The 27747-nt window shown below is 40.8% G+C and overlaps 1 protein-coding gene across 2 annotated transcripts in view; it reads right to left on the reverse strand.

Moving 5' to 3' along the window:
• The window catches only part of RSPH3 (radial spoke head 3), a 62576-nt gene that overhangs the window by 14647 nt on the left and 20182 nt on the right, over window positions 1-27747 (reverse strand). Inside the window, exons 5-9 of one of the 2 annotated variants that reach the window (XM_030198428.1) lie at window positions 25391-25594; window positions 24149-24311; window positions 23213-23299; window positions 19056-19149; window positions 223-302 (exon numbers count right to left, since the gene is read on the reverse strand). In XM_030198428.1, coding sequence (XP_030054288.1) covers window positions 19082-19149; window positions 23213-23299; window positions 24149-24311; window positions 25391-25594 — 522 coding nt within the window. In that variant the 3' untranslated portion in view covers window positions 223-302; window positions 19056-19081. Of the gene's footprint in view, window positions 1-222; window positions 303-19055; window positions 19150-23212; window positions 23300-24148; window positions 24312-25390; window positions 25595-27747 lie in introns of those variants that run through there. The other variant, XM_030198427.1, reaches the window with a different exon arrangement.

Below are 27747 nucleotides of genomic sequence, written 5' to 3' on the forward strand. Positions count from 1 at the left end.
CGTAGCTATAGTTCGGGTTCCTGTTTCCCACATGCTTCACTTTTCACTTGCATGAAGCAGGGCCCTAAAATGTTTATATTCAAACTTGTGAGAGAGATTTTGGAGCCACTTTATCTAAAGGTATTGAGAGTGAGGTAATAAAGGAAAAGTATTCTAGGCAGGGGTGGCACAAGCAATCTGCTACTGCTTGAGGTGAAAGATGAGGCCCTCCCCTCCAAGGCACACAAAATGGAGAGGTCTCCTCAGATCTGTAATCAGGGAACAGAGGTCCCCTCATTCAGAACACCAGTCAGGTGGTTGCCCTATGAAAAAAAGAAAACAACATACAGTATTCTCAGGCTACATAATGTAAAATTTTGCAATGTTGTGTATATTCAATTATGTACCCTGGGACTCTAGTATAAAACATATCGACCTGACAATGCATACTGTGCTGGCATGATCTTAAATGTAAATAAATATTCTGCAAAAAGTGAAAGAGATGCAAAATGTTCACACACCGAATAGAAAGAAAAAGCAAGAACTACAGTGTTATAAACTGTGCAATAGTTCTCACTGTTCCTTTTTGAACATATATTCTGCATTGAAAGAAACCTCCTCCTCCCCCCTAAAAAAAATGGGTGCAGGGGAGAACTAGAACATTTCCCAACAGAACTCAATATACAAATTTTTTTTAATTAATTAAATAAAAATTCTGGTTCTGATGGCACCGCAGTAATAGCAATAGTCTTCTTTAGTACCAGCATATTGTGAAGTAATACAAAACTCTAGAAAAGTCATTCAGGACCTATAGAGCCAATCTACCATACCATAACAGCATCATCTTCCAAAGTTCACACAACAAGGAAGCTATACAAAAGCAGTACTGTAAAGATTGCACTGAAATGGGCTCCATGACATCCATATACCTACTGGGAAAACTGAACAAACAGGATTACTACAGATCCCTGCATAGCAACTTCATGTTAACAGAATACCCTGCCTCAGTCTCAGAACATACAGTAGACAGTAAGTGACCACAACATTAAAAATAGAAATGTGTGAACAAAAAGAAACTGAATCCCCAAGAAACTAGATTCTACACACAGTATAACTCCAGAGATAATAGAAAGATATGCAAATGTCCTTGTACTCTACATAACATAAAAGCAAAATATGTAGATTCCGAAGATTGACATATTCTGCCAGGTTCTATATAGTGTGCTTGGAGGGGCATAATCGAATGGGGACGACCAGCTCTAAGGGCGCCCATCTCTAAGGACGTCCCGGCGAAGGGGTGGGGAAACCCGTATTATCGAAACAAGATGGGCGTCCATCTTTCGTTTCGATAATACGGTTGGGGACACCCAAATCCCAACATTTAGGTCGACCTTAGAGATGGTCGTCCCTGGTTTTCGGCGATAATGGAAACCGAGGATGCCCATCTCAGAAACGACCAAATCCAAGCCATTTGGTCGTGGGAGGAGCCAGCATTCGTAGTGCACTGGTCCCCTTTACATGCCAGGACACCAACTGGGCACCCTAGGGGGCACTACAGTGGACTTCACAAATTGCTCCCAGGTGCATAGCTCCCTTACCTTGGGTGCTGAGCCCCCCAACCTCCCCCCAAAACCCACTCCCCACAACTGTACAACACTACCATTGCCCTAAGGGGTGAAGGGGGGCACCTACATATTGGGTACAGTGGGTTTCGGGTGGGTTTTGAAGGGCTTCCATTTATCACCACAAGTGTAACAGGTGGGGGGGGGGGGGGGGGGGGGGGGGGGATGGGCTGGGTCCGCCTGGCTGAAGTGCACTGCACCCACTAAAACTGCTCCAGGGACCTGCATTCTGCTGTCATGGAGCTGGGTATGACAGTTGAGGCTGGCAAAAAATATTTAAAAAGGTTTTTTATAGGGTGGGAGGGGGTTAGTGACCACTGAGGGAGTCAGGGGAGGTCATCCCCGATTCCCTCCGGTGGTCATCTGGTCAGTTCGGGCACCTTCTTGAGGCTTGGTCGTGAAAAAAAATGGACCAAGTAAAGTTGGCCAAGTGCTCATCAGGGACGCCCTTCTTTTTTCCCTTATCGGCCAAGGACGCCCATGTGTTAAGCACGCCCCAGTCCCGCCTTCACTACGCCTCCAACATGCCCCCGGGAACTTTGGTCGTCCCCACGACGAAAAACAGTTGAGGACGCCCAAATCGGCTTTCGATTATGCCGATTTGGGCGACCCTGGGAGAAGGATGCCCATCTCCCGATTTGTGTCGAAAGATGGGCACCCTTCTCTTTCGAAAATAAGCCTGTTAGCGTTCCACGCTGAAATCTAAGTGTATTCCACAACAACACACATAACTTAATTGGCTTCAAAAGCTAACCAGCATTGATAACAACACCTAACAAGCAATATTGAGAACTAATTGGCAATAATTAGAATTTACGTGCACAACTCGCTAAGCGTATGCTGCAATGAACTGCACTTAAATTCTAATGCATGCAGTGTAAAGGAGAAATTAGATCTTACCTGCTAATTTGCTTTCCTTTAGTCCCTCCGGACCGGACCAGGATTGGACTATTGGGTTGTGCCCGCCTACCAGCAGGTGGAGACTGAGAAAAATCTCTGACTCTAGAGAGCCAATAGGAGCCCTGGCCATGTGACCTTAGCCTCAGTATTTGAATAACAAAGCAGGAAAGAAAGAAAGAACTTCTGTGCCGTATGGAATCCTAGCAGCCACAAATTCCTCGGCAAAACCGAGTACTAGAGCTCACCAGCAACTCTCACCAGAGAAGTGGTATGGCCCATTTGTATTAGAGCTCGCCAGCAACTCTCACCAGAGAAGTGGCATGGCCCATTCATATTAGAGCTCACCAGCAACTCTCACCAGAGAAGTGGCATGGCCCATTCATATTAGAGCTCACCAGCAACTCTCACCAGAGAAGTGGTATGACTCACTTAAGGTTTCATATATATTCCATCAACTGAGCTCACCAGCAACTCTTACCAAAGAAGTGGTATGACCCATTAAGGTTTTAAATATATATATTCCAGCAACTGAGCTCACCAGCAACTCTCGGCAGAGAAGTGGTATGACATATTTAAGGCTTTATATATATTCCAGCAACTGAACTCACCAGCAACTCTCACCAGAGAAGTGGTATGACCCATTAAGGTTTTATATATATTTCAGCAACCGAGCTCACCAGCAACCACCAGAGAAGTGGTATGGACCACGCAAAGTCTTTTTTTTTTTTTTTTTAAACATTCCACGTGTGGTAAAGGAACGAATACACTTCCAAACTTAATAAAAGAATCTAAAGAGTTGATAGAACATGGGAGGGGCCTGGTCCGGTCCGGAGGGACTAAAGGAAAGCAAATTAGCAGGTAAGATCTAATTTCTCCTTCCTTAGCATCCCTCCGGACCGGACCAGGATTGGACTATTGGGAAGTACCAAAGCAGTAATCTTACGGGAGGGACAGACATTGAGAATGTGGTAGAGTCCCTGAAGACACCCAAACTAGGATGAATACGAAGCCAAAGCTTGACGATCCAAGAACCGCCAATAAACTAAATAGAATGACTACAAAGCAAAAAAGCTGAAAAGTCCAAGCGATGCTGAACATTGTCCCCTACCAAGTGGCCACTATATAATGTCCCCTACCGCACTATCAGTGCAGCGCAAAGGACAGAGAGACTCGAGAAAAAAAAAAAAAAACGACTGAAAGAAAGATAGCAAAGGTAGAAGCAGAGCCGCCTGGAAACAAAAAACTGCAATGAATCTACCTCAGCTGAGAAAGTGGAAACCGAGATCCTGAAGTACAATACTCCAGATATCGTAGACTATTGCTGACCTAGCAACAGATTGGAAGTATGTAAAGCCTGTCAGTGAAAAAGTACCTGATCACTAGAAGCTAAATAGGTAAAAACAAGAATGCAGTTAAATACTATGCAGAAGAAGAAGGTACCTAAATCCTTGCAGCAAATTAGACTGAAGGTCCAAATAAACTGACAGCCGCTGCAGTTACCCAACATGAAAAAAAAAAAACATATCTCAGAGCGCAATTCAACTGAGAAAGAATCATCTGTAGCTGTTGCCTCTGCAAACCAATCACCTGAGACTCTTGTCGTATACCCCAATTAGTGAAAACGGGAATAAATCAACAGTAGACACTTGTTAGTACCTTTCATCTGTTAGAACCACTTGTTAGTACCTTTCATCTGTTAGAAACATATAGAAGTCCATAAAACACTACACAGTTCCAGGAACAACATGTATAGAATGTTTGTACGTTTAGGAATCTAGCCAGGTGCTCATGGTCTGGATTGGCCGTGGACAGAAAGGTGGGCTCAATAGGACCTTTGAGCTTTTCCCAGTGTGGAATTACATATGTACTTATGTAGTAGAACTATAAATATACATATATATTTTCACAGATGCAGCCATCAAAAAACTGGTCACTGTGTATATGCTCCCGGCATACCTGCAGGAAGAATGCTCAATCTCAACCACCAGACCACTAGTGAGAATACAGAGGCCAACTGAGCGGAGGGATTCCATCAGAGATAAATATCTGGATACAAGAGGGCATCTATCTCTGCCGCTGACAAGTCTTTTTAGCAAGAGAGTAAGCGAGGCACATGGAAGGTCAGAGCGAAAAGAAATAGTTGTAGAACTGGGACCTCCCCTTAAGGTACTATCCACTGAGAACTCTTCTTTTTTTTTTTTTTTTTTTTCTTCAATGGTCACGAAATTGACAGAGTGAAAAGCTGCCCAAAAAAGACTACCGAGACTCCAAAGCGAATGAAGAAAAAATTCCTTCTTGGGAGCTAGAAAGTAAAATTTTACTCTGCAAAATAGAGCAAGGTAATGGCCGAAGGCCCAAGAACATCCAGAGAAAACAGAAAGTGGGACGCTTGTAGAGAAGACAAAAACAGTCTGCGCCAACTTGACTAAACAAAGAGAGAAAAAATAGAAACATGCTATGAAATCTAATGAGATCACACGAGAGCTCAAAAGAGAGACCTGGCTACATGCACCCCATAACCTAGGGTGTGCCCGAAATGCACCACCCGTTGCTTGACCTGACAACTCTGCCAATAAGACTGTCTGTAATGAACCAGACATCTATGGAAAGGATGAAACGACGAGATGTAGTTTCATGAGCGCCGCTGCTACTACGACCATAACTTAAGAAAAAAGTGCGCGGAGCCGACGCGAGACTGAAGAGCAGGGCAAGAAAACTGGTAATGAGGACCTTATCATCCTCGTATCACGGACATTACTCCTCCTATACTGAGATGTACTAAGATGTACCGACCCACATCCATAAAAAATGAATGTGGTACTTGCAACCTGGATTGACCACAACTGAGAACAGGATGCTGGGCTTAATGGACTCTTAGACTTTCCCCGTATGACCATACTCATATACTAATAGCAAAAATGCACAGGAAGTGAAAGAATCCCCTTCCAATTGAAAGGAAGGTCTGGAATGAGGACATATAGAATGAAAATGAAAGGATCACCATATGTTGAGCGTGGACTGAGACACACTGGCCTTTAATTTTACAGGATCTCCCCAAACCTCATATCAAGTCATGCCTCCTTCCTCACTGAGATGTACAGAGATGAACAGACGCACACTCACGAAATATGAATGTGGTATTTGCAATCTGGATTGACCCCATCTGAAAACAGGATGGGTGGGGACTCTTGGCCTTTCCCATTATGGCAACACTTATGCCCTTATGGCAAAAAATGCACAGAAAATGAGTGAATCTCCTTCCAAGAGAAGGAAACTCTGGAGAGAGGAAGAATAAAATGAAAATGAAAAGGAATAGACTTGGAAAATACCTATTACGGAAAAGGTGGTGAATTTGTGCCACAGGAGACAAGACTGTACCTGACGTCAAGAAAGCTTGAAACAAGACCCTAAAATCTGTAAGGAAGAGAAAGGGATAGCAGATATTATGGATGGTCATACTGGACAAAACCAGAATGTTTACCATGTGCCCAGGCTGAATAGATAGAGGAAACAAAAATACAAGTAGATGGCATGAGGACCTCCCACTATCCTTAAGTGGGAGAAAATGCAAATTGACCTGATAACTTTACTCCCTAAGTGGACATATATCTTGTAAGTCCTAGAAGAAAACTAAGATAACACATGAGAAACTCCAAGACAGTTGGAAAGTAGAGAAGATGTGAATAAAACATGCCTTCTAAAGCATCTGAGAAAACGGTGCTCGGTAGACAGGACTGAGTCTCCTAGAATATGAGAACCATCTGAACCATGTAGCCTATGCAGCTGTCATCTGCTATGCCAAAGAGAATGCATAGCCATGAAAGAAAATTGCTGAAAGGAAGTAAGACCTTATGTCCAGAATTGCAAAGTACGCAACAATTGAGTATCAGACAATGTATTTCATTGCACATGGCATCTGAACCATACAGCCTACGCTCTAGAGAACGTTTGTTAAGATCTTAAAACACTGTATAAGAACATAGCCACAGAGGAAAATTTCCTAAAAGGAATTAAGATCTTATGTCCAGCATTGTAAAGTACCAAACAATGGCACCTGAACCAGATAGCCTATGCCATAGAAAATGTTTGTTAAGTTCTTAAAACACTGTATAACATCATAGCCATGAAGGGAAATGCTTGAAAGGAACTAAGATATTATGGCCAGATTTGTAAAGTACTAATCAATTGACTATTAGACAATGTAGTCCTATTCACCAGGAAATGAGAAAGACACAGAGTGACACACACTGGACCTCCATAAAAACTGCGCTAGACAATAGCAAAGACCTTTCCTCCAAACATCACACACAAGGGAAAGGAATAGGAAATTGGTTATTTTGGAGCTGAGATATAATTTAATTCGCCCCATTGTCTAAAACAGAGAATTCCCGACTGAGCTGCACTTTGAATCGGAGTCTTGCCAAGAACAAAGAAATCGCCAACCGAGCTGCACTTTAATTCACAACATTGCTAGCAACCAAAAAGTCCCCGACGGAGAAAAAACAGAGGGGAAAACAAAATGAGCGCCATTCGCATCGTAACATTTCGTTTTTGTTTTGTTTTTCTAATAGCTTGAAAAATACATGTAAAAATTAATTGCGGGGAAAATATACTACCAATTGCCCCAACTACCGGAGAAACAATATCTCCTTTCCATTGCACAAACAGCCAAACACAGTAAAAGCAGAAAAACGCTGCCGCATCAAGGGAAATTGCAGCTGCAGGCAAAACAATGGCGGCCAAGCGCGCCAAAATGAGAAGAATAAAGTTCGGGGGAGAAAACCACTGACCAGACCGACGAAGAAGCAGGAAATCCGTGCCGCTGAAAAACAGATAACCTCCGATGCCGCACAAAACATGGTTTAGCCTCTGGCCCGACAGGAACCGTCAATACAGCTCCCAAGCTATACAGACCTGTCCAAGAGCGAGCACGCGCTTAACAGTTCGCGCCTCTCTCTCTTTTTTTTTTTACAACTACCGCCGCTAACAACGCCGGATAGCAGAGGAAAAATAATGAAGATAACAAAAAACCACCGATTAAAGTCACAGACGCTGACTTTTCACTTTTTTTTTTTTTAAATAGCTCCGCCAGAAAAGAAAATAAAGACTCTTCAAACAGAATAAGACAGAAGAGCTACCTGCTCGTTATAAGACTGGGGAAAGCAAAAACTACTTCCTTTAAATTCCTTTCATTTGAATTAATTTTTTAAATTTTCTTTTACTTGATTTAATTCTTTAAAAACAGCTGCCTATTAAAAGTGGCTGCCTCTCCCAAAGACGGTACACCTTTCCAGAGAAAGGGACGGCCCTTCCCTGCTAAGCCAGGGAGATGGGGAGGAAGGGGGGTGGACTCGAGACACCCGAGTTTAACACCCCAGAGGCTGTCAAAGAAAGAAAAGAAACCCTGTCAAGCCTCTAATTACGATTCCAGGCACAGAAGAAGTATTATAAATATATCTGTAATATCTTATAGAGAAAAAGAGAGAGAGAGACTAATGGGCTCACTTCCTACCTGCTGAGAGACTGAGAAAATACTGAGGCTAAGGTCACATGGCCAGGGCTCCTATTGGCTCTCTAGAGTCAGAGTTTTTTCTCAGTCTCCACCTGCTGGTAGGCGGGCACAACCCAATAGTCCAATCCTGGTCCGGTCCGGAGGGATGCTAAGGAAAGGGGTGTGGTTATGGGTGAGGAAATGGGCATTCCAAAATTTCTACATATAGTTGCAGAATATGGCCCAGTGCGCGTAAATCTACACGCAGGTATTTACGCCATATTTTCGCTAGTGTAAATGGAGATGTGTAGTTTTAGGTGCTGGAGTATCAACTAAGCGTATTCTATATACTGCACCTAAATCTAGGTGCTCCTTATAGAATATGCTTAGCCAGAAATGTTTACCGTGTGGATTTTGTAGGCACCTTATACAAAATCTGGCCCATTTTGGGGCCCTTTTACTACCCAGTGGTAGGGTTACCACCGGGTTTGTGTGCGGAAAACTGGCCCTACTGCCAGGCTTGCTCAGGAGCCCCGTGGTAGTTCCGGCTTCAGGCGCTAGAAGCAGTCTAAAGCAAACATTAATAAGCTTTGTGCATCTGGCTGCGAGTTCAAACTAGGCATCTATCACTTTAAGGAAGAAGAGGAAGAGAGCTGTAGGATTCAGACTTCTCTGATTGAAAGGCTGGGGAAAAGACCAGAAGGTTATCCAGTTTGGCAACAGAGAAGGAGGACATGAAAAAAATTCATGTTCAAGAAAAGAATTACACAGTTTTATCTTTTGTATTTAGACCCTCGACTTACTCATCTTTACATTTTTGTTATTCTGTTTTTCTATTTTTTTTTTTGGGGGGGGGGGGGGGGGGAGGGAATCACCAATAGAGATATTTCAGAAAAAGACACCATCTGAACTTTATACTGAGTGAAGTCAAGAGTAAAGAATGGTGATTAAGGACTGTCAGGAAGGTAGAGCCTTTAGAATGTGCCTTCCCCTGCCTACTGGGATCCCCCTTAGTAACACTGGGCTGTTGATTAGACACCCCACTTCAAGACCATCATATGCATTTTTATCATGATCATTTGCATTTAGCTAGGAGCCACTACACTCAGAGAAGGATCCAAAACTAATTAAGTAATAGGCAACATACTGTATCTATGTTTAAAAAGTATTCTATGAGATTTCTCTGGTTATCAGTACTCACTGCTAATGATCCTAATCTGTAAGTGACGTAGAAGAAAATGCGTAACTGGAAAGTAGTTCTATCTACTGATAACACTAGGCTACAACATCAGGTAGACATGACAATCACAAGAGCAAAAGAGATCGAAAAAATTCACACAAACCTAAATTTGATTGCATAAACTTAGACTAACCTTAGACAGAAAGAAGAAAGATTAGCAGAAAGACTTTTAACGGCTACATTGTAGAATTACTTTACAATTCCATTAAACTATTTATAGACTGTGGTGATCTGGTTAATAAGAAAAGCTGGCTAAGATAATTGAGAATTGTTTTCTCTGTTGGCAGTTAATGTAAGAAAGATTAAGAGGCAGAAATTGAGACGTGAAAGAATTGGAGGAGAGAATCAGAGTTGAAACTTGGGTTCATCTGTGATCTTTTCTTTGTAGCCGCAGAACTGTTATGGCTTAGGTAATCCAGGGCAAATGCATGGGTATTCAGCAGCCCAGGCAAAGTTCAGCCTTGAAGCAACTACCCCCCTCCCATTAACTTTCCAGTTTATAGGCTCACTTGAAATTTTTATAGTTAAATAGCCCCATCACCATCCCTCTCAGAACATTCCTATAAAAGCCATATAACTGGACAAACGGAGGACAATTTTGATAAGCCACTTATATGGATACATACCAATTTACCTTAATGAAAAAAGCTCATCCTAAAAGCATGTAAAAGTACACACAGTCCAGTATGCTTACAGATTCCTTGTAAGGTCGTAAATGTTCATACAGCCCTATCGACATTGGGTTTCATTTAACCTGCCTCAGGTGTACTCTTGATCTGCAGTTGTGTTCTAACTCATACACAGCCTCTGCGAACTCAGTGCATTTCAGGAAGGAACCCTGCAGATAAGTGACTTTGTTCCATTGTTCCAGATTCTGTAAATGGCATCTAAAATCTAGGTGTGTCCAAAAAAAGCATGTAGTGCTATTCTATATAACGTGCCTAAAGTTAAGCGTGTTGTATAGAATAGTACATAGGGCCAGAGAATGCACCTACATTCAGGCGTGGCCATTTATGCCACTGAAAACCTAGTGTAAATACCCACACCTAAATGTAGGCATGTTCTCCAGAAATCTATAACAGCGTGTGTAAATTTGAGTAATACTCCGGACATGCTCACAGTCCTCCCAAGACTACAAATTTATGCGCGCCTCTTTTTAGCAAATGCTTAAAAAGAAGCATGCATAAATTCTAATTATTGCCAATTAGTGATAATTGGTTATCAGTCAATTATCATGACTAATTGGCTCATTACTCAATTGAGTAGCGCACATAAATTGGTCATGCGCACAATTAAATTTGAGCTACGCACTACGCCATATAGAATCTGGGGAGTAGGCGTCTTTGTATACAAACGTTATAATGTTGGCCATCAGGAACATTTAAAATGTTGCAGACACATGATTTTTTCTGATCAAAGTGCTACACATTTGGTAAATCTGCATAGAATTTACAGTGCTAGCTGTATGATTTTCAGCATTTTTATAGTGTCAGAAGGAACTCATTTCTGATTGATTTTCTATGATATGGAATTATTAATGCTGATGACATTTTTTTTACAATCAAATTACATTTGCACATTTGATTTGTGGACACATACCACTCAATATTCAAAGTGATTTCACCAGGCAGAAAAAAGAGCTTCCTGTTCAACTAAATCATTTGTGGAGGCTTAACTGCTGATATTCAGCGGTACTTAGCTGGACAGTGCCAATGAATATCAGCACTAACTGCTCCTGCACTTTCTTGTTAGTACGTGAGGTAGTCCGAACTAGGCAGAGCCTGAGAACAGATGGCACTTAACCGGTTAGCAGCAATATTCCCAAAGTTTTAGAATATGGCCTACAGAAATTTCTCCCCCTTCCAAGCAGTCTATCTCAATGAATCTTACAGCCTCATTCCCACTAGAATTTAAAACTGTGGCCAATGAACTTTCCCACCAAAAATTCAAATTTGTGAACAGACTTTCCTGACAAAATCTCCTTCTTTGCTGAGGAAACTACCCCCTAAAACCCCAGCCAATCAGGTTTGAGACCCACTATATATAAAGACAAACTGTAGACTTCACAGCATACCATGAAGAAGGCCGCAACATGATGGCTGAAATGTCGGTTCCACTTACTCAAATGCAGCAAGACCTGGAAACTGCAACAATCAGGGTCTATGTCTGAAAAGTAATAGTTACTAAGGCCCAGAGTTTAGAGTAGACAAAGGGGCTACATATTGATTAAATAGGGCTGGAGCCAGAATCAATTCCTGTGGGACACTGCAAAACAGTGAAAAAGCACTAGAGGAATACTGCCTGCTGAAAACAAAGAAATTGCTACCACTCAGAAAGGAATTCTTATACCTCCTGAGTGACACAAACATACATATTTAATTCCGCCAAAAATGGTATACAGCAATAATACCTGTGGAACAAAAACACTGATTTTTTTGTATCCTCAAAGAGCATCTAATTATTTTGAAAGAAAACACCTAAATTCATAATCTATGAACACCTATGAGTAGAAACCCTCAGAGTGTGTGTGTGTGTTTTGTGTTCCCTTCCTCTCCCCCCACATAAAAATATCCTAAATTCTGATCACTGACTGGATTTTTAAAAGTGCCCTCTATATTAGAAACAAAGAGACTACTATGGTGCTCAAAAAAAGTGCATTTGGAAGATAAAATGATTAAACAGAGGAAATAATCATGAGAATACAGACAGACAAGTGCAAGTAAATAGGTCAGCAAAGCAAAGAGTTTATATAGATAGATAAGCCAAAGGAGAAAATGTATGGGCGGGGTTGTAATACAGAAAGAAAAAGGGCAAGAATGTGTGGAGGAGGACTGCGGTTAAATACAAATACTGAACAATACATTTTTTTCCAGTGTTCATAGAAAGATATGGTGAGGAACTGCAGCTATGTGACAGTAACACAAATACAAAGTAGATCCAAGCCCATTGAACAAATAAGTCTGGATCTGGATGGAATTTGCAAAGCTGAAAGTGGACAGGGTAATTGGAACGGGTCACATGCTAGGATTTTCAGGAAGATTTATCAGCAGCTCACAGTGCTACTGAGAAATCTATATCTAATTTATCCTGTTTATCCACTTAACTTAAAAAATAAGTCGTCTTCTTTCAGTTTTTTGATCATGTTGAACACCTAGCGTTCATCATCCTCGCCAGCCTAGATTTAGACTAGGCCATACAACTAACCTCTTGGATAATGGTAAAGTTGCATTGGCAGTTTCCTTAAACCTCTCTGCCACATTTAACTGAGTGGATTACACTCTTTTGCTTTCCGGACTTACTGAGATGGGGGTTGGCAGGACAGGTTCTTCAGTGGTTCACTTTTTCTTATAAGGTATTACCTTCTCTGTGTCTTCTGGCTCCTTGGTATCTTCCACTCATCAGTTGCCCTGCGGCATACTGCAGGGTGGTTCTGTACTTGTCCTCTTATTGTTCAATATATTCTTAGACCACCACCCACTATAATTCAGGATCAGGGAATCAGCACTTTTTATTACATAGATGATAGTCTCCTGGTTGCCTATACTGATTTTAACAGCCCAGATCTCTCACAAATGAATCATTGTCTTGACAAAGCAGCAGCATGGTTGAAGTGCAACTGACTTCAATTAAACCCTACATGGATTACCGGATGATCTCTTCACCCATCACTAAAACCTGTCCTGCTTGTCTCTTCACTTAATAAATTTGGTCAATCCTTTCAAATACCTGTGTGTTATCATCTACTATGAACTTTCTTTAGAAACACAGGTGTCTACTATTATGAAGGCCAGCTCTGATGCCTTACAGCAATTTGCTCCCTATGTTGTATCTGGACAACGTACCCAACATACTCTGATGCACACCTTAATAACCTCATGCCTTGATTATTACAACATTGTTTACAAAGGCATTAGTCTTGCTGATATTAAGGTGCTCATTGTCAAAACACATAGACTTACAAAGTTCCATAGTAACATATGAAACTTTGTAAGTCCATGTGCTTTGAAAATGGGCCTCTAAATGTCTCCACACCATTCAAAATACAGTTTGGTCATGACAACTTGTTAACTCAGCACCACTCGCTTCCTTTACTGTATAGGATTCACTTTAAGGTTCCGATTCAGGCCTATAAAACCTTTTAAACTGCATCCACTCTCTCCTCCCTGACTACCTCATATAATTCCACTCGTCTGTTTTGCTCTCTTCAAGAACATTCTAGTATCGAGGCAACACAGTGTATTCTTCTTTGCAGTAGGTTTTCTCTGGAATGTATTTCCTCCTCCTTTGACCTGAATCCTCAAAACCCATTTATTCACACATGAATTTAATGGATTGTAGGTAGGATGTGGCAGGGTGAATCTGCAATGCGTATACTCTTTTCTTCTCCACTGAGCTATTATGCTATTCTGTCCTGACAGGGCAGATCTGCTATGACTGTATTCTCTTCTCTATCTCCTCTGCGCTACTAAACTATCTTGTCTATTTCTGGAGTTCTGGTTCCCTCTATTTTTATTGTTAACCATTTTAATATCTTCTTATGAAAGGCGGAATAGTAAATCCCTAATAAATATAAGAAACAAAAGGAGTTTCAGAGAACAGGAGAAATGGCAAGCTGAATCAGTCCAACAGTCCGCTGATCCCAGAATCCTGACTCTGACAGTGGTCAATTCATATTGCTAGAACTGTGAAATCCATAATAAAAAAAGCTCACAGTTATTTATTTTGGAAGCTAAAACACCCTAATCTGCTGAGCCTTTCTCCATACAGGAGCCATTCCATCTGCCTAACCATTTTGTCACACTTCTCTGCACATTTTCTAGCTCTACGACATTATTATTATTATTTAGATGTGGCAACCAGAACTGCACACAAAATGAAACCAGGGAGAATGCTGGTAACAATAATGCAGTTAACCTGATCTCAGTAATGGGATAATTAATAGATTTACTAATAAAGGAAAAGAAAGGGTAGTATGGATTCACCAAGGCTAGTTGATATTAGATATCATTAGGTTCTTCTATTGAATGACTTGGGGATTAGATTAAGGAAGTATGGTGAAAGCAGGTTAACTCTATTCAGATTTCAGTAGGGCCATAGAAACTGTTCCAAAAAAACACCTCATAAGACAATCAGCATGGGGGTAAATTCTAAGGAGATAATCTGGTATTGAAATTGAATAAACTAGGAGCAACAGACTGATGGAGAAAAGATGTTCACTCCAAGGATAAGATGGTGACCAAGATGAGGGTCACAGGTATCAGTTGTAGGATCAAAAAAATATAAACAGGATGGAGTCAGTCCAGAGGGTGGCTTCTAAAATGGTCAGTGGTCTTCGTCATAAAGCATATGGGGACAGACTTAATGATCTCAATATGTATACTTTGGAAGAAAGGCAGAAGAGGGGAAATATGATAGAGAAGTTTAAATACCTATGTGGCATAAGTGCACAGGAGGTGAGTAAATGTCAACACAAATTTACAGGGAAACCTAAGAAGGAAACCTGCCCCTAATAATAGGGTTCTTGATCTGAGAAGCAGAAAACCCCTTCTTGCATTTCTGAGCTAGTTTACCCAAATCTTGAAAAATCCATGCCTTATTGCCAAGAAACGTTACATCCTTATATGTGTAATAGAGTTTAAGAACCCAATTTTGATCATACTCTAAGGCAAAGGAGAGACGATCATAGTAGTATGTATGTATCTCAATGATGTCCCCCAGACAGCTTCTATATATTTGTAAAATTCAAACTATCCAGAGATAAAGTTCTCTGGAAGGTTTTGGCAGGTAAAAAAAAAATCTTGGAATGATCAGAACCTCTTTAAAATCCTGTGTACCATATCCAATGGAGCTATAACTGTAACTTTGGAGAAGGCTGAATCTCCTTGATTGATTTCAGTTTCAGTTTCCTAGCCCAGGACCACAATCTACTCATTGTCCATCCTTCATGAACACACTTGTGCCTCCATTTTCTCTGTTCAAGGTCCCCAGCTTTGGAACTTTCTACCTACCGCCTTACAACAACAAACCTCTTTACCGGCTTTCAAGTCAGAACTTAAGACTTTTTTATTCAGGATGCATTTCAGCGACTCCCACCCCTTTTTTTTTATAGAGCACCCGATTACCATTCTGGAAGAACTAAAAGTATCCCCAATGTTTGTTCCCTTCCCTTCTTTCTTTCAATATATGGCATTCCTCCCTTTTTACCTCACTCTCTGTTTGTCTGGTTGAGTGCACTCACTACCTCTCTCTCTTGATATATTGTAAACCGTCTAGATGGTATTCCCAGTTGGTGGTCTAGTAAATTATATTAAACATGTAAACTTGAAACTTATAGGCCAGACTTGCCCCAGTGATCAATTGCTGGACTCTGGAGGCAACTCTTGAGGCTCCCTCATCAGAGCTATGCAACACGGCTTCAGTATCTACACAAAGTTCAACATTCTCAGGGGAAAGTCCTGGAAACACTGGGCATGATGCTCTTCGGGGCTCAAAGAAGTCTTCCCCTCTCCTGTGACTAGCATCTGGCTCACATCATCACTTTCCCCTTACAATCCTTCAACGGTCAGCTGAATCATGGAATTGAGTTTTGCTCAGGTAAGCGTCAAAGCTCCTGCCATGTCCAAGCAGAGTTACCAGATGGCTCAAGAACATGGAAGACAGGCTGAGGCAGTCCTGGTTTTGCTTCCACTGATTGCACTAGAAGCAAAACCAGGAGTGGCTCAGCCTGTCCTCCATGACCTGGAGCCATTGGTAACCCTATGTCCAAGGGATAGATTTGAATCTTCCCTTTATGCTTGCCCACAGCTTGAGTTAAGAAACAGATAAAAAAGCAAAAATTTAAAGCTACACACCATCTTGTTGGCCATTCTCCCTTGAGGGTAATGTGTAGTAAAGTTAACTGAATATTTTATCTAGTTAACTTTAGCCTATATATTCAGAGGACTTACCGGTGAAAATGCCACCGAATACACTTGGCTAAAGTTACCTGCAACAAAATATTCCAGTAACTTTACACTAGCCCTTCACCAAGACCAAAGTGGAATCCTGAATCCTGCCAGGGTTGCCATCTTGGATCCTGGTGCCATTCCAGGCAGCACTGCCAAAGACCTGTATAGGACCCCCAGAGGGGGGCTGATTATCATGGTGCCGGTGGGGGGGGGGGGTGGTCGGGAGGGATATCAGACAATTGGACATTGTGGGAGGGGGTGGAAGAGTAGGGGGGGTGTGAAGGGCTTTGGACCTGCTGAGATGTGAGCAGAGGGGGAAGGACCGGCAGAGCTGACAGCTATGTGCCTGCTCCGCACACCCCTTTGCTGCCTGCAACCGGGGTGGATAGCCGATTAGCAATATTGCTTACAAAATTGTTAAAAAGAACTGACCCAAGTAGTTGCAGTACACCACTGGTACTGTAACATCCCTTTCCTCAAAGTGTGCTCCATTTACTACTACCCTCTGTCGCCTTCCACTCAACCAGTTCCTAACCCAGTCAATCACTTTAGGCCCAATACAGACGACACTCATTTTATTTATAAGTCATTTATGCGGAACTGTGCCAAAGGTTTTGCTAAAATCTAAATACACCACATCTGGTGCTCTCCCTTGATTCAATTTGATAGTACTTTTCAATTAACTTCCAGATCTTTTCTGATCAGAGAGCATTTTTTCTGCATAGGTTCTGTCAGATGACATCACCCCAGAAGTGACAACTTGCTATCCTATCTTTCCGCTAAGAACTTTTTCATATATCTTTATGTATTCAATGTCCAATTCAATATTGTCTTCCCAGTGATTAGATTTTGAACGAGATTCTTTCCTTACCAGATCAGTGATTAACAATGCAGTTACACTGGGTTTAAACAGTACAAAGTAATCTATGTCTTCGGCTGCTTGAATACTTCATTAAGGCTCACTGAAAAAGGAGTGTGTGGAGGATAGACAGGGGTAATGAGGCAGTAAAACTTTTCAGCTGAAAGGCTCTATATCTGATAATAGGTGAGAAAATCAATGTCTTTATTAAATTCTTTTTGTGTCTGTTTCAAAAGAGTTGAATTTCAAAAGGTGCTGATCACATAAATGGTTTTGTTTAAATTGGAAAGCATGAACAATGCACGACCTTTTGCTGTATAAGCTGATATGCAGCCAAAATGTATGGGGCCAATATTGTCTGCAGTGGTCAGCAGTTTTTAAGCTCCTGACATTTGCAGGCAGAATTAAGCACAGTTATTCAATGCTGGACCATGTCTGGCAATGAATATCCGGGTCAGCTGCTGGCCTGGAAGTTATATGGGTGCCAGCCAACATTCTGGCCCAGATGCATCAACCAAACGTAAAAAAAGCAAAAGCGTAAAAGCCATTACCGAATTTTAAAAAACGAACAATGCTCCAAAAAAACAAGTCGCACATGTTTGGTGCGGTATTGTAAAGAACAATGCATCAATCCCTGTCGGTAATTGGCTCCTAAAGCATGCGCAGAGCAGCCAAGTGTTATGCTAGCTGCTCTGCGCATGCCAGAAACGTCAAAAGACCAAAACCCCCCCCCCCAAAACACAAACACGTGGATCGGGAAGGGGCAAAGGCGCTCATCAGAAGCGTCCTGTATGGACGGCCTTGCCACCCCCCCCCCCCCAACCGTGGTCGCCGCTGCTGCTCCCCGCTTCCTCCGCCAGCATTAAATAAAAGAAAACAAAAATCAAAGCTTCGGCCCCCCTCCCTGCTTCGGCCCCTCTCCCTTCCTGTCTCTCAACGCTTTCTTTCCCCACACAGCTCCGCCTCCCGCCATCCTCCGCCGGCCCCCCTGAGATCGTCGCATTGTTTAAGGATTTAAAATGTCTCTCAGTAATAAGTAACTCCCACTTGAGCTGAAACTGAATATTGTGCTTTAATTTGAATTAACAATATATGCTTATTTTTGTAGAAGAAACTAAAACCTATCTATAACCAGTGTCCAATAACAGGCAAATTGAACAGGAACCAATATTAAACTAACTAAACACTTATTCACTACCTGAGTAGTACCTGGGGAGTTCAGGAAAATTAACTGCTCACAGTCTTTGAACAGGGTCTCAGTATAGAGGCCTGTATCTTCCATACTCCCACTCTGAGACTAAAGATTTCCAGCAGATTCAATTAGAGGCCAGAGCATAAACACTGAGGGACTTCTGACCAACAGAAGTGCTGATTACTTCTCCTTAACTTAGGCAGGAAGAAGAAACAGTCACTTCTGTAACAACTTTACAAACAAAGGACCACAGAGAACAGCACACAAAATAAAGCTGCCTTACTGCTGTAAAAACATAACGCCAGCTCAGAGCAGGCATTAGGGTGTTTGAATAAAGGATTTCTCATGATTCTTTCTTCAAAATCTACTGGTTTTTATACAATTTGGATGCAGATGGAAGTCCATGGAAGCCCCTAAGTGCCAACAGTGAGAAACAAATGTGCGTGAGCCTGAGCAAACCTGAAAGTGAAAGCATAAATCGGCGCCTGTTTCCTACATTTAAATATAAGCCTTCCAATTTAAAAAAAAATTGAAAAGCTTATATTTAAAGGCACAGAAAACAGATGACAATGTGTGTTTCATGTTCGGGTTTTGCCTTTGTTGCATGCACACAGGAGCTAGGCTTAACGCAAATTTTTTCTGTGCATATGCTAAGCACATTCTCCCCTCCTTCCTTTCACTTTAACAGTGTGCATATAATTTGCATACCATTTCCTTTGAGCCTTGGCAAGATAATTTTCTGACCCATTCCATTTTCAGTTCTGAGAATCGGGCTGCAAGTCTCAGAGGTCTTTTGCTTGCCTCTTGAATAGAAATTGCCCTTACCTGACATTCTGTTGTGCCCATTTTTTTCAGCTTGGTTGGTTTGCCTGGTGCTCGAATGTATATAATCTGTTTCCAACCACTTCACGAATTAGCACTGTAAGGAGAAACAGGATCTATTACCCCTTATGTTGCTGTTGAGACTACCTTTATTCAATGTAATTAATATTAACTTGTCCCTGCCAACTGTTTTAAAATAAAATTTTATTTAACTTTTGAGTTCACTGTTTAAAGAAAATCCCAAGAAAGTCTGTAACTGCTTTGTAGGTGCTGGACACATTCCATTGTTTCACTGAAGCCTGACTGCTGTGTCAATACCAGAGGAAATTGACACAGAAAGGAAGAATGTTACAGGCTTTTGATATACAAAGCACAGAGAGAGAGCTTTCTGATCTTTCAGGTCCGATTCTAAGGAAAGGCTGTGACCTACAAGGACCCTTGTTTTCTTTCCTACAGTGCCATCTCATGAACAATTGGTGAATAGCACCTGATTTATTTTAAACACCAGGATACATGGGTGAGTAATGTTATAAAGCTTTTTTCAATGGGTAAAGCATGTTTTACATGCAGAAAATGTCTCTTATAAAACTACATCAATTTATCTATTGCTATTTATTACCTGCCTTTATGAAGAGATTCATTCAAGGCAGTGTATAGCATGTACAGCTTGACATAAAACTTACAATTTTGTTAATAGCATAACAAAAGTAAAATGACCAAATATAAGCATATATACAATCAATGAGGTAAACTTGGAGATGGCAGATTGAAACCTGATTACAGGACAAACATGCTACAGTATCAGAAATAAATGCATTTAACAGCTCTGTAAAATAATCACAAAACAGAAACACGATGTCAGAAGGATAGGTGCATACAAAGTACATATACTGAAAGACTTCATGTTTATGTGATCTATGTATAGGTCTTCCTGAGAGCCTGGTGACATTACATCACCAACAGTTTATCACCATATCACTTCATCATGTATTCAAGCTAAACATATTAAAATTACATGCACAGAAAACTTGTGGCAAATGGGGGGACATGCCAGCATACACTGGCGCCTAATCCTCCCCCCCCCCCCCCCCACATTTTCTACAAGTTTGAGATTCCATTTGGGAAGCCCTGATGTAGTCTGAAATGAATAAGATGTTACAATATCAAAGCTGCCGATGAGTCAGTTTCTCAGATTGGGAAGATTATGCCCCAACTCACAAGAGTTTGACAATCAATCTAGAATTATATATGAAAAATTTTACGGAGAATATGAAGAGCAACATCATTGGATACAAATGTCTTATTAAGAGGAAGCAAAAGACTAACCATGGATAAAACCAAAACCTACATTTATATATGGCGCTAAAAACTGCATTCGGAAATTTGGATACGTGCCTAATTTAATTGAATAACAAGCCAATTAGTGCCAATAATTGGGTACTAATTTGCATTAATTAAAATCTAATGCACATTTTAGGTGCTGGGATCCAGAAAGGGGGTGTGGCTAGGGAAGGGACATGGGTGGATCGCGGGCATTACTGGAATGTATGTGCACTTTCATAGAATACGGGAGATCTGTGCATAATTTAGGCATAAGAATTTCCACCAGGTTTTACCTGGTGTAAATCGTTGTGCCTAAAATTGGGATCAGATCCCGGTGCCAAACGCTATTCTACAAATGGCGCCCAACTCTGAGTGCCTCACTTTTTGTTTTATATTCCACGGTTTCGTGAGGGTTTCACCTCCTTTTTTGTTTTTGCCCAACTCTGAGTGCCATTTATAAAATAGCAAGCACCTAACTCTAAGAATGGACCTTGAAGATAGCTGTGATCCCTTACACCTGCTCAAGAATTGTACGGCCACAGATCTATATGCACTAATCTATATGCACTAAATAGCTCTAAATAGTGATTAATCCCAGGAGTATCTGTTCAGGAAACTCTCACCATGTTTTACACATTTTAATTTTAATATTTATTAATGGAAGGAAAAGAGCCTCAGTTATTGCTGGAGCTTCAATAGCGTTAGTGAGAGCTTCATATTATAGTGCTCGCCACCCAGCTACATTTGATCATTGGCTCTGAAAAACCTCCATATTGGTTTTATTTTTCTTCAAAGATTTTTTTTTATAAATCTCTCATTTCCTGAACAGGTCCAATTGAAAACACACGTTTTTCAACAATTGAGCGGGGTGGGGGGAGAGAGACACTTAATCTTATGATAGGACGATCCCAACGGGAACCCGTTTCACTACCGCTTCATCAGGGGAGGTTCTCTGTTTGTCTCACTCTCTCAGCTAATAAATATTAAAATTAAAATGTGTAAAAACATAGTGAGCGTTTCCTGAACAGATACTTCTGGGATTAATCACTATTTAGAGATATTTAGTGGAAACATTTTTCAGTGATTATATTCTCTATTTTGAAGACTGATATTGATATAAACTATAGCACATATACTAACTTCATTCTTCTGCATTCTTATCGGCAGAATACACACCATCATGTCATTGCACGTATTTTTACACCAGTCTGTATTTTCTAAGAAATAATTTAGATGTGCAGAAATAACTTTAGAAATAAATTACTTTCTGGGGGAGGGGGAGTTATCAATATGAGTTACCATTAAGCCATGTTATATTAGTAACTAGGTTTCACTGCATAAAATGGGACCTGTGCTAAAATAGCATGAGATAGTGGTAAAATAACACGTCTTAACGGTAGGCCATGTTGATAACTATGGCCCTTAGGGATGAATTATATATATGGTGCTGAAAATAGCGCTATTCTATAAGCAGCGCTTAAAGTTCGGCACGGTTTATAGAATAGTGCTTATGCCCAGGAATTGCGCCTACCTTTAGGAGCGGCCATTTGCAACAATTGAAACATGGTGCAAATGTCCACACTTACATTAGGCGGCACATCTCCATTATTCTATAACAACACATGTTAATTTTAGGAATGTCCCCATTCCGCCCATGATCCTCCCATTTCTGCACCCCCTTTTTCAAATTGCGTGCAAATTTAGGCATGGATCATACACCTAAATTTAAGTGTGTAAAGTTCAATTTAATTAGTGCCAATAATTGCTTTTTAAAAAGCCAGTTATTGGCGATAATAGCTTGTCATTTAAACTGCATGAGCAAATTGGGAGTGCGCCCAAATGCACTTGCAATTTTTGCTGACTTTTACAGAATTAGGGGGTTAATTCTTGTTTTTAAGACTTTATTCTTCACAATATCTACTTCCTAGATTACTAATATTCGTATTTGGGTTTGTCCAAATTAGCCCTTAGGAAGTTACAGAGAATATAGATTGTAGTGGCCCATATGATTACAAAATGGGCTACCAGTGGAATCTAGAATTCTTTTTAAAGTTTTGTGTTTGGTGTTTAAAGTCTTGCACAAGATAGGTCCAGCATAACTGAAAAATAGTTTTAGACTGTTTTCTACTAGAGAAGTGCGTTCTAGACATGTTCATGATTTGTCTAAGGATTTTAGGTTAAGAACTCCATCGCAGTTTTTCAGGTGCTGTACCAGGTCTTTGGAATAAGCTTCCAGTGGAATGAAGAGCATGCCTGATTACATGACTTTTCGCCGACAATTTAAAACTTGGATTTTTGAGAATATTGTGAGTTTTGGATTTTGAATGGGTGGGGAACTAAGTTTATATGTATATTGTATGTTGTAAATTACTATTGTTTGTTTTTAATTGTTGTAACCTGATCTGTACAGTCTTAGGGCTAAAAGCAGGAGTGATAAACACTTGGGGGGGGGGGGCCCTTTTACTAAAGCTTAGCCTGCAATAACGGGCATTAGCTTGCGCTAAGTAACAAGTGAACCCATAGGAATAAAATAGGACATGCAGCATTAAGCCTTAGCTAATGTCCACTAGTGCAAGCTAAGCTTTAGTAAAAGGGTCCCTTATATTACATTAATTAAATTTTGTGTAGGTTCTGACACAGACTGAGGCAAATTGTTTTCTCCTGCCATCAGGATGTGGGTGGTTACAACAGAAGGGTTCCACCTGATCTTAACAAAATAATGTTGAGAGTGAAATACAATGCAGCCTTTTAAAACCAAGGCTTAACCAGCTGGCATTTTGTATGGCAAAGCTTTGCACTCCCTCCATTGCTCTGTGCTCCATAGCCATGCAACTTACGATCAAGCACAGCTCTCCCTAGAATGGACTTCTCCATGGTCTTCTCCATCTCCGTCATCAGCCAAGGAATGAATCCGGTCTCAATATCTAATAAGGCAGAATAAAGCACAAGTGTTTTTCGGTACTGATCACAGAATATGGAATGTCCAGAATTGTAATTATTATCCGAAACAGCTTAATAGCAAAGGATAAAAGGCTAAAAGTAACACGTGGTTTTTTTTTTGTACTTGCTGCTCCCTCTTGTCCCAGACTTGTCATACTGCGTGCTCTGTGATATCTAGGTGAAAATAAGCATTTTATCTCATTAGGGGGGAAGCTGTTAATGTGGGCAACTGTTAAGATGTGTTATTTTACTGTTAACCCCAGTTATTAGTAACTAGGTCTCATTGCATAAAATATGACCTGTGCTAAAACAGCACAAGACAGTGGTAACATAACACGTCTTAATGGTAGCCCACATGGATAAATACGTCCCTTAGTTACCAAGCAGGGAGGATAGAAGGTAAGGATCAAGTTTTGTTTTCCCTGCTCATTGTGCTGATCATTGTCTGATGATGTTATAAGCAGGAAGAACACACTAGAGGCATAATATCATCTACAATAAGCAATAAACTGTAAAGGAAAAAACAGGCAAATGTGGTGTGGAAGTTGTAGAGCATCTGAACCTAAAGTACATTTCAGCAGTGCAGTCATTTATAGCAGTGATTCTCAAACCTAACCTAGGGGACCACTAGCCATTCAGGTTTTTAGGCTAACCCTAATGAATATGCATGAGTGAGGATGTGCACATAAAGGAAGTAGTAGGCATGCAGATCTATCCCATAAATATTCATTGTGGACATCCTTAAAACCTGTCTGGTGATTCACCAGGACAGGTTTGAGAACCACGGACTTATAGCTCTGGTCTGTATCTAAAACCAAAAACAAAGAACAAACCTCTTTCTATTGGATCATAGAAGTAGCCGTTGTCTCGCAGATTGCTGAAGACTGACGGTATAAGATCAGCTAGGTACTGTTGGGCAAAGGCTCGGGCTGCAATCTTTTCTGCTGTCTCCTTCTCTTTCAACAATATTTCCTTCTGCTGCTGCTTCCGCCGTTCCTGCCAAACATTTGGATACCGAGTAAGTTCTAGTTTTTAAATTCTCCCTCCCCAAATAGAAAAGCAAGAAATAATAATTAAGAGATTCTAGCAGAGCAATGAATAAAGAAGAAACTCTGTTTGCATGCTGCTCTCCACAGCTCATGCGTAACTCCTCTGATAGGAAAACAGTTTGTATAGAGCTTTCAGTGTGCTTCTTAATGATACATCGAGAAGGGCTATGTATTCACACAGCGACAGAATCATCTTCACCTTTTGGCATTTGTAAGTCACAGACATTTTTATTTATTTGTTACATTTGTATCCCCCATTTTCCCACCTTTTTGCAGGCTCAATGTGGCTTACATAGTACTGTAAACGGCGTTAACCGATTCCGGTATGAACAAGGTGATACTGAGGTACATGTATGGTAAAGACCATTGGGGGGGCCTTAGAGAGGGAGAGGAAGGATTAAGATATATCCAGTTACGTATGGTCTTTGGTTACATTATGTTGCTGGTATCCCTTGCCAGTCAGGATTTCAGAATATCCAAAATGGAGTATGCATGAAAGAGATCTGCATATAATAGAGGCAGTGTATGCAAATCAAGATCATGCATATGCATTGTGGATATCCTGAAAATCTGACTGGCAAGCAGTATTCCAAAAACACTGATCTAAATGACAAGTCTCATGTGGAGAACACAAAGTGCTCCCCTCCCCAAACTAGGTTTACAGTCTTTTTCACATGGACAAAGCATTTGTGAAGTAACAAGGCAATGTCACGGGTGTTGCTTAGGCAGACGAGAGGTGGAGGGGGTAACATGAGAGGATTGTTGTCGGCAGATCTGAGGCAGTGGAGGGAACATAGGGGATGAGTAGTTTGTTGAGATAGAGAGGGGCAAAGGGAAATCTAAATCAGTAAGAGTATTTTGAAATTAATGTGAGCAGAGATAGGAAGCCAGTGTTCGGAACACAGAAGGGGGTGACGTGATCAAAGCACTGGGCAAACTGGAGTCGTTTAACTGCGGTGGATTGAACTAACTGTAATCATTTAAAGTATATAGTCTCTGAAAAGGCATCTGATGCAAGTTCCTCACCTTCTCCTCTCTGTGCCGTCTCTCCTTCTCTTCAAGGCGCTGCACCTCTGCGAGCTCTGCGTACCGTAATTCCTCAAATGCATACTGCTGGGCCCGCAGGTTGGCCAGCTCCTCCTCCTCCATGACTTCCAACAGAGCCTGCTCAATTGTCTTACCAACCAAAACTTCCAGCATTGGCTTGACCTCTATGTCAAAATCAAAGAGCTAAGGGAAAATAAATGAGAATATTAAACAGCTACTCTCTGATCACAAACAAGTGCACATTTTATCAGCAGATCCTTTCCTGGTTTGAAATATGTGGGCCAAGATTTGTAAGTGCCATGTTAAATAACCAATTCAATTAGGCCACTGAAATGTAATTACTGGTGTTTAAATGGGGTCAAATAGAAGTTAATTTTTTATTCTGGTCATCAAGACTAGTAAAATGCTAACCAGTTATTATACAAAAACAAACTCTCTCCAACCTACTCCCAATCACATATATTCTAACCTATCGACTCCAGGGTGTGGAATGGGAAGTAGGACATGCTGAGCCACAGATCTGGTATCTCTATGGCCAGCAGCCATTTCCTAGTCTGCTACACGCAGGGTACAGTTAGAGGAGTGCTAGAGGCTGATTTCTCTTCTGCCAGGAATCCTGGAAGCAAGAAAGCAAGATGTAAGAAATAGCAAGGAACAGTCAGGCTTCCTTATTTGCTGGGCTGTCCTGTTAGGCAGAGGCTCTGTCAGCAGCAGTGCTTTCTAAAGTCCAGTGACATACCAGCCAACAGAAATAAGGCATCCTCCAGCCTTCCCTATACAGCTAGTATTACTCATTTCTAATTGCTGCTTCAGGACTATGTACTCTCATTCTGGACTACTTTTCAGTTAAAATGCAATGTCTTTTAAGTGCATTAACATATAGGACTGAAATAACTAAGGCAATCAATCACTCTATTTTATTTGTAACTTGGCTTTCCAAAGGCTCAAAATGAAGTACAGTCATAAAATAAAAGATTAAAAAACTGCATCAGAAATACATTAAGTGGCCTATATACTAAACCACATTAGCTCCCTAATTCTATAATCTTAGTGCCTAAATATAAGCGCTATTTGTGCATTAATACTAGTACTTATGTGTGTGAATGTAACAATCACACATGTAAGTGCTGGCTTGGGCGCTAAGTGGTATTCTTTATGCTCCTAAAATGTATGCTCCTAATTTATGAGCATAATTTACGCTCCTAAATTAAAGCATAATCTATTTTGGACCACAGAGTTTGCTTTTAATTTACGAGAATAAATTTAGGAGCATAACCTTTATAGAACAAGGCCCTTAATGTGCAACCTGCATAGCACACAAATGCAAGGGGATTGCTTATATATGGAGAAAGCATGAGTGAGGCATTGGCGAGTCCCATACTTAAGCGTTTAACTACATTTTTGCCCAACACAGCGTCGGTGATAGTGTGTAAAACTTAGAATGCAAATGTAGACTTCCACTCAATTGTTCAATGGAATCTGGTCGCCAAGATGCTGTTATAGAATCCACACTCGGCAATCTGCATTTTAGCACTCAAATTTGAGTGATCTTTATAGATCTTTGCATTCTCTAACTATATTGTTTTTGTCTATTTCTGGATCTTTTGGTTTTCACGTATATTATTTATATATTTTTTTGCTCACCTTAGGTTGTTATATTCATACACTTTTATTTTTATATAATTTTTAGATTAGTTGTTCACGCCTTAAGACAGCTGATTATAGTGAAACTCTGGCCACAGTCAGTGTGATTGACTTATAGATACACTTTTGAATCTTCAGTTACGATAAAAGCTAAGTGCCTGCTTTTTTCTTATATTTGTCAAGTTTTTGAGTGGATCCACTGAAATTGAATACTCTGTGCAGTTTTAACATTTCGTGTGAAAGGGTTTTTTATGCCAATGAAAAGATTTGATCCTGTTGAAGTCCTTTCTACCCAGTGAGTGTTTGTCGGGTAGAGGCATGGGTGCTGAGGCTTTTTCCCTTTCATACTTTTCTGTACTCCACAGGGACATTATAGTGTTTAAATAGTACTTTGCATATTATATGAGGAGAGGCATCCATTGTGACTTGTAAATAGGCACACCTACATTTAGGCACACCAATGTGGGTTTGCGCTAGGCTAGTATACTATAATGGAAGCTGGATGTCCTGATGCTGTTATAGAATAGGTGCTTCCTTCACTGGATCAGAGCATCTACATATATGAGTCCCTCCTTTATACAACTGCCCTCTTAGCATAGCAGTTTAATAAAGAGAGACCACGTGTGCTAAAATTCCCAGCTGGTGCAAATTTGCCTAGCCTGCTCTGGAAAGAAAAAAAATAGACAACTAAG

Source organism: Microcaecilia unicolor, chromosome 3 (assembly GCF_901765095.1).
Source record: "Microcaecilia unicolor chromosome 3, aMicUni1.1, whole genome shotgun sequence".
Taxonomy (NCBI): domain Eukaryota; kingdom Metazoa; phylum Chordata; class Amphibia; order Gymnophiona; family Siphonopidae; genus Microcaecilia; species Microcaecilia unicolor.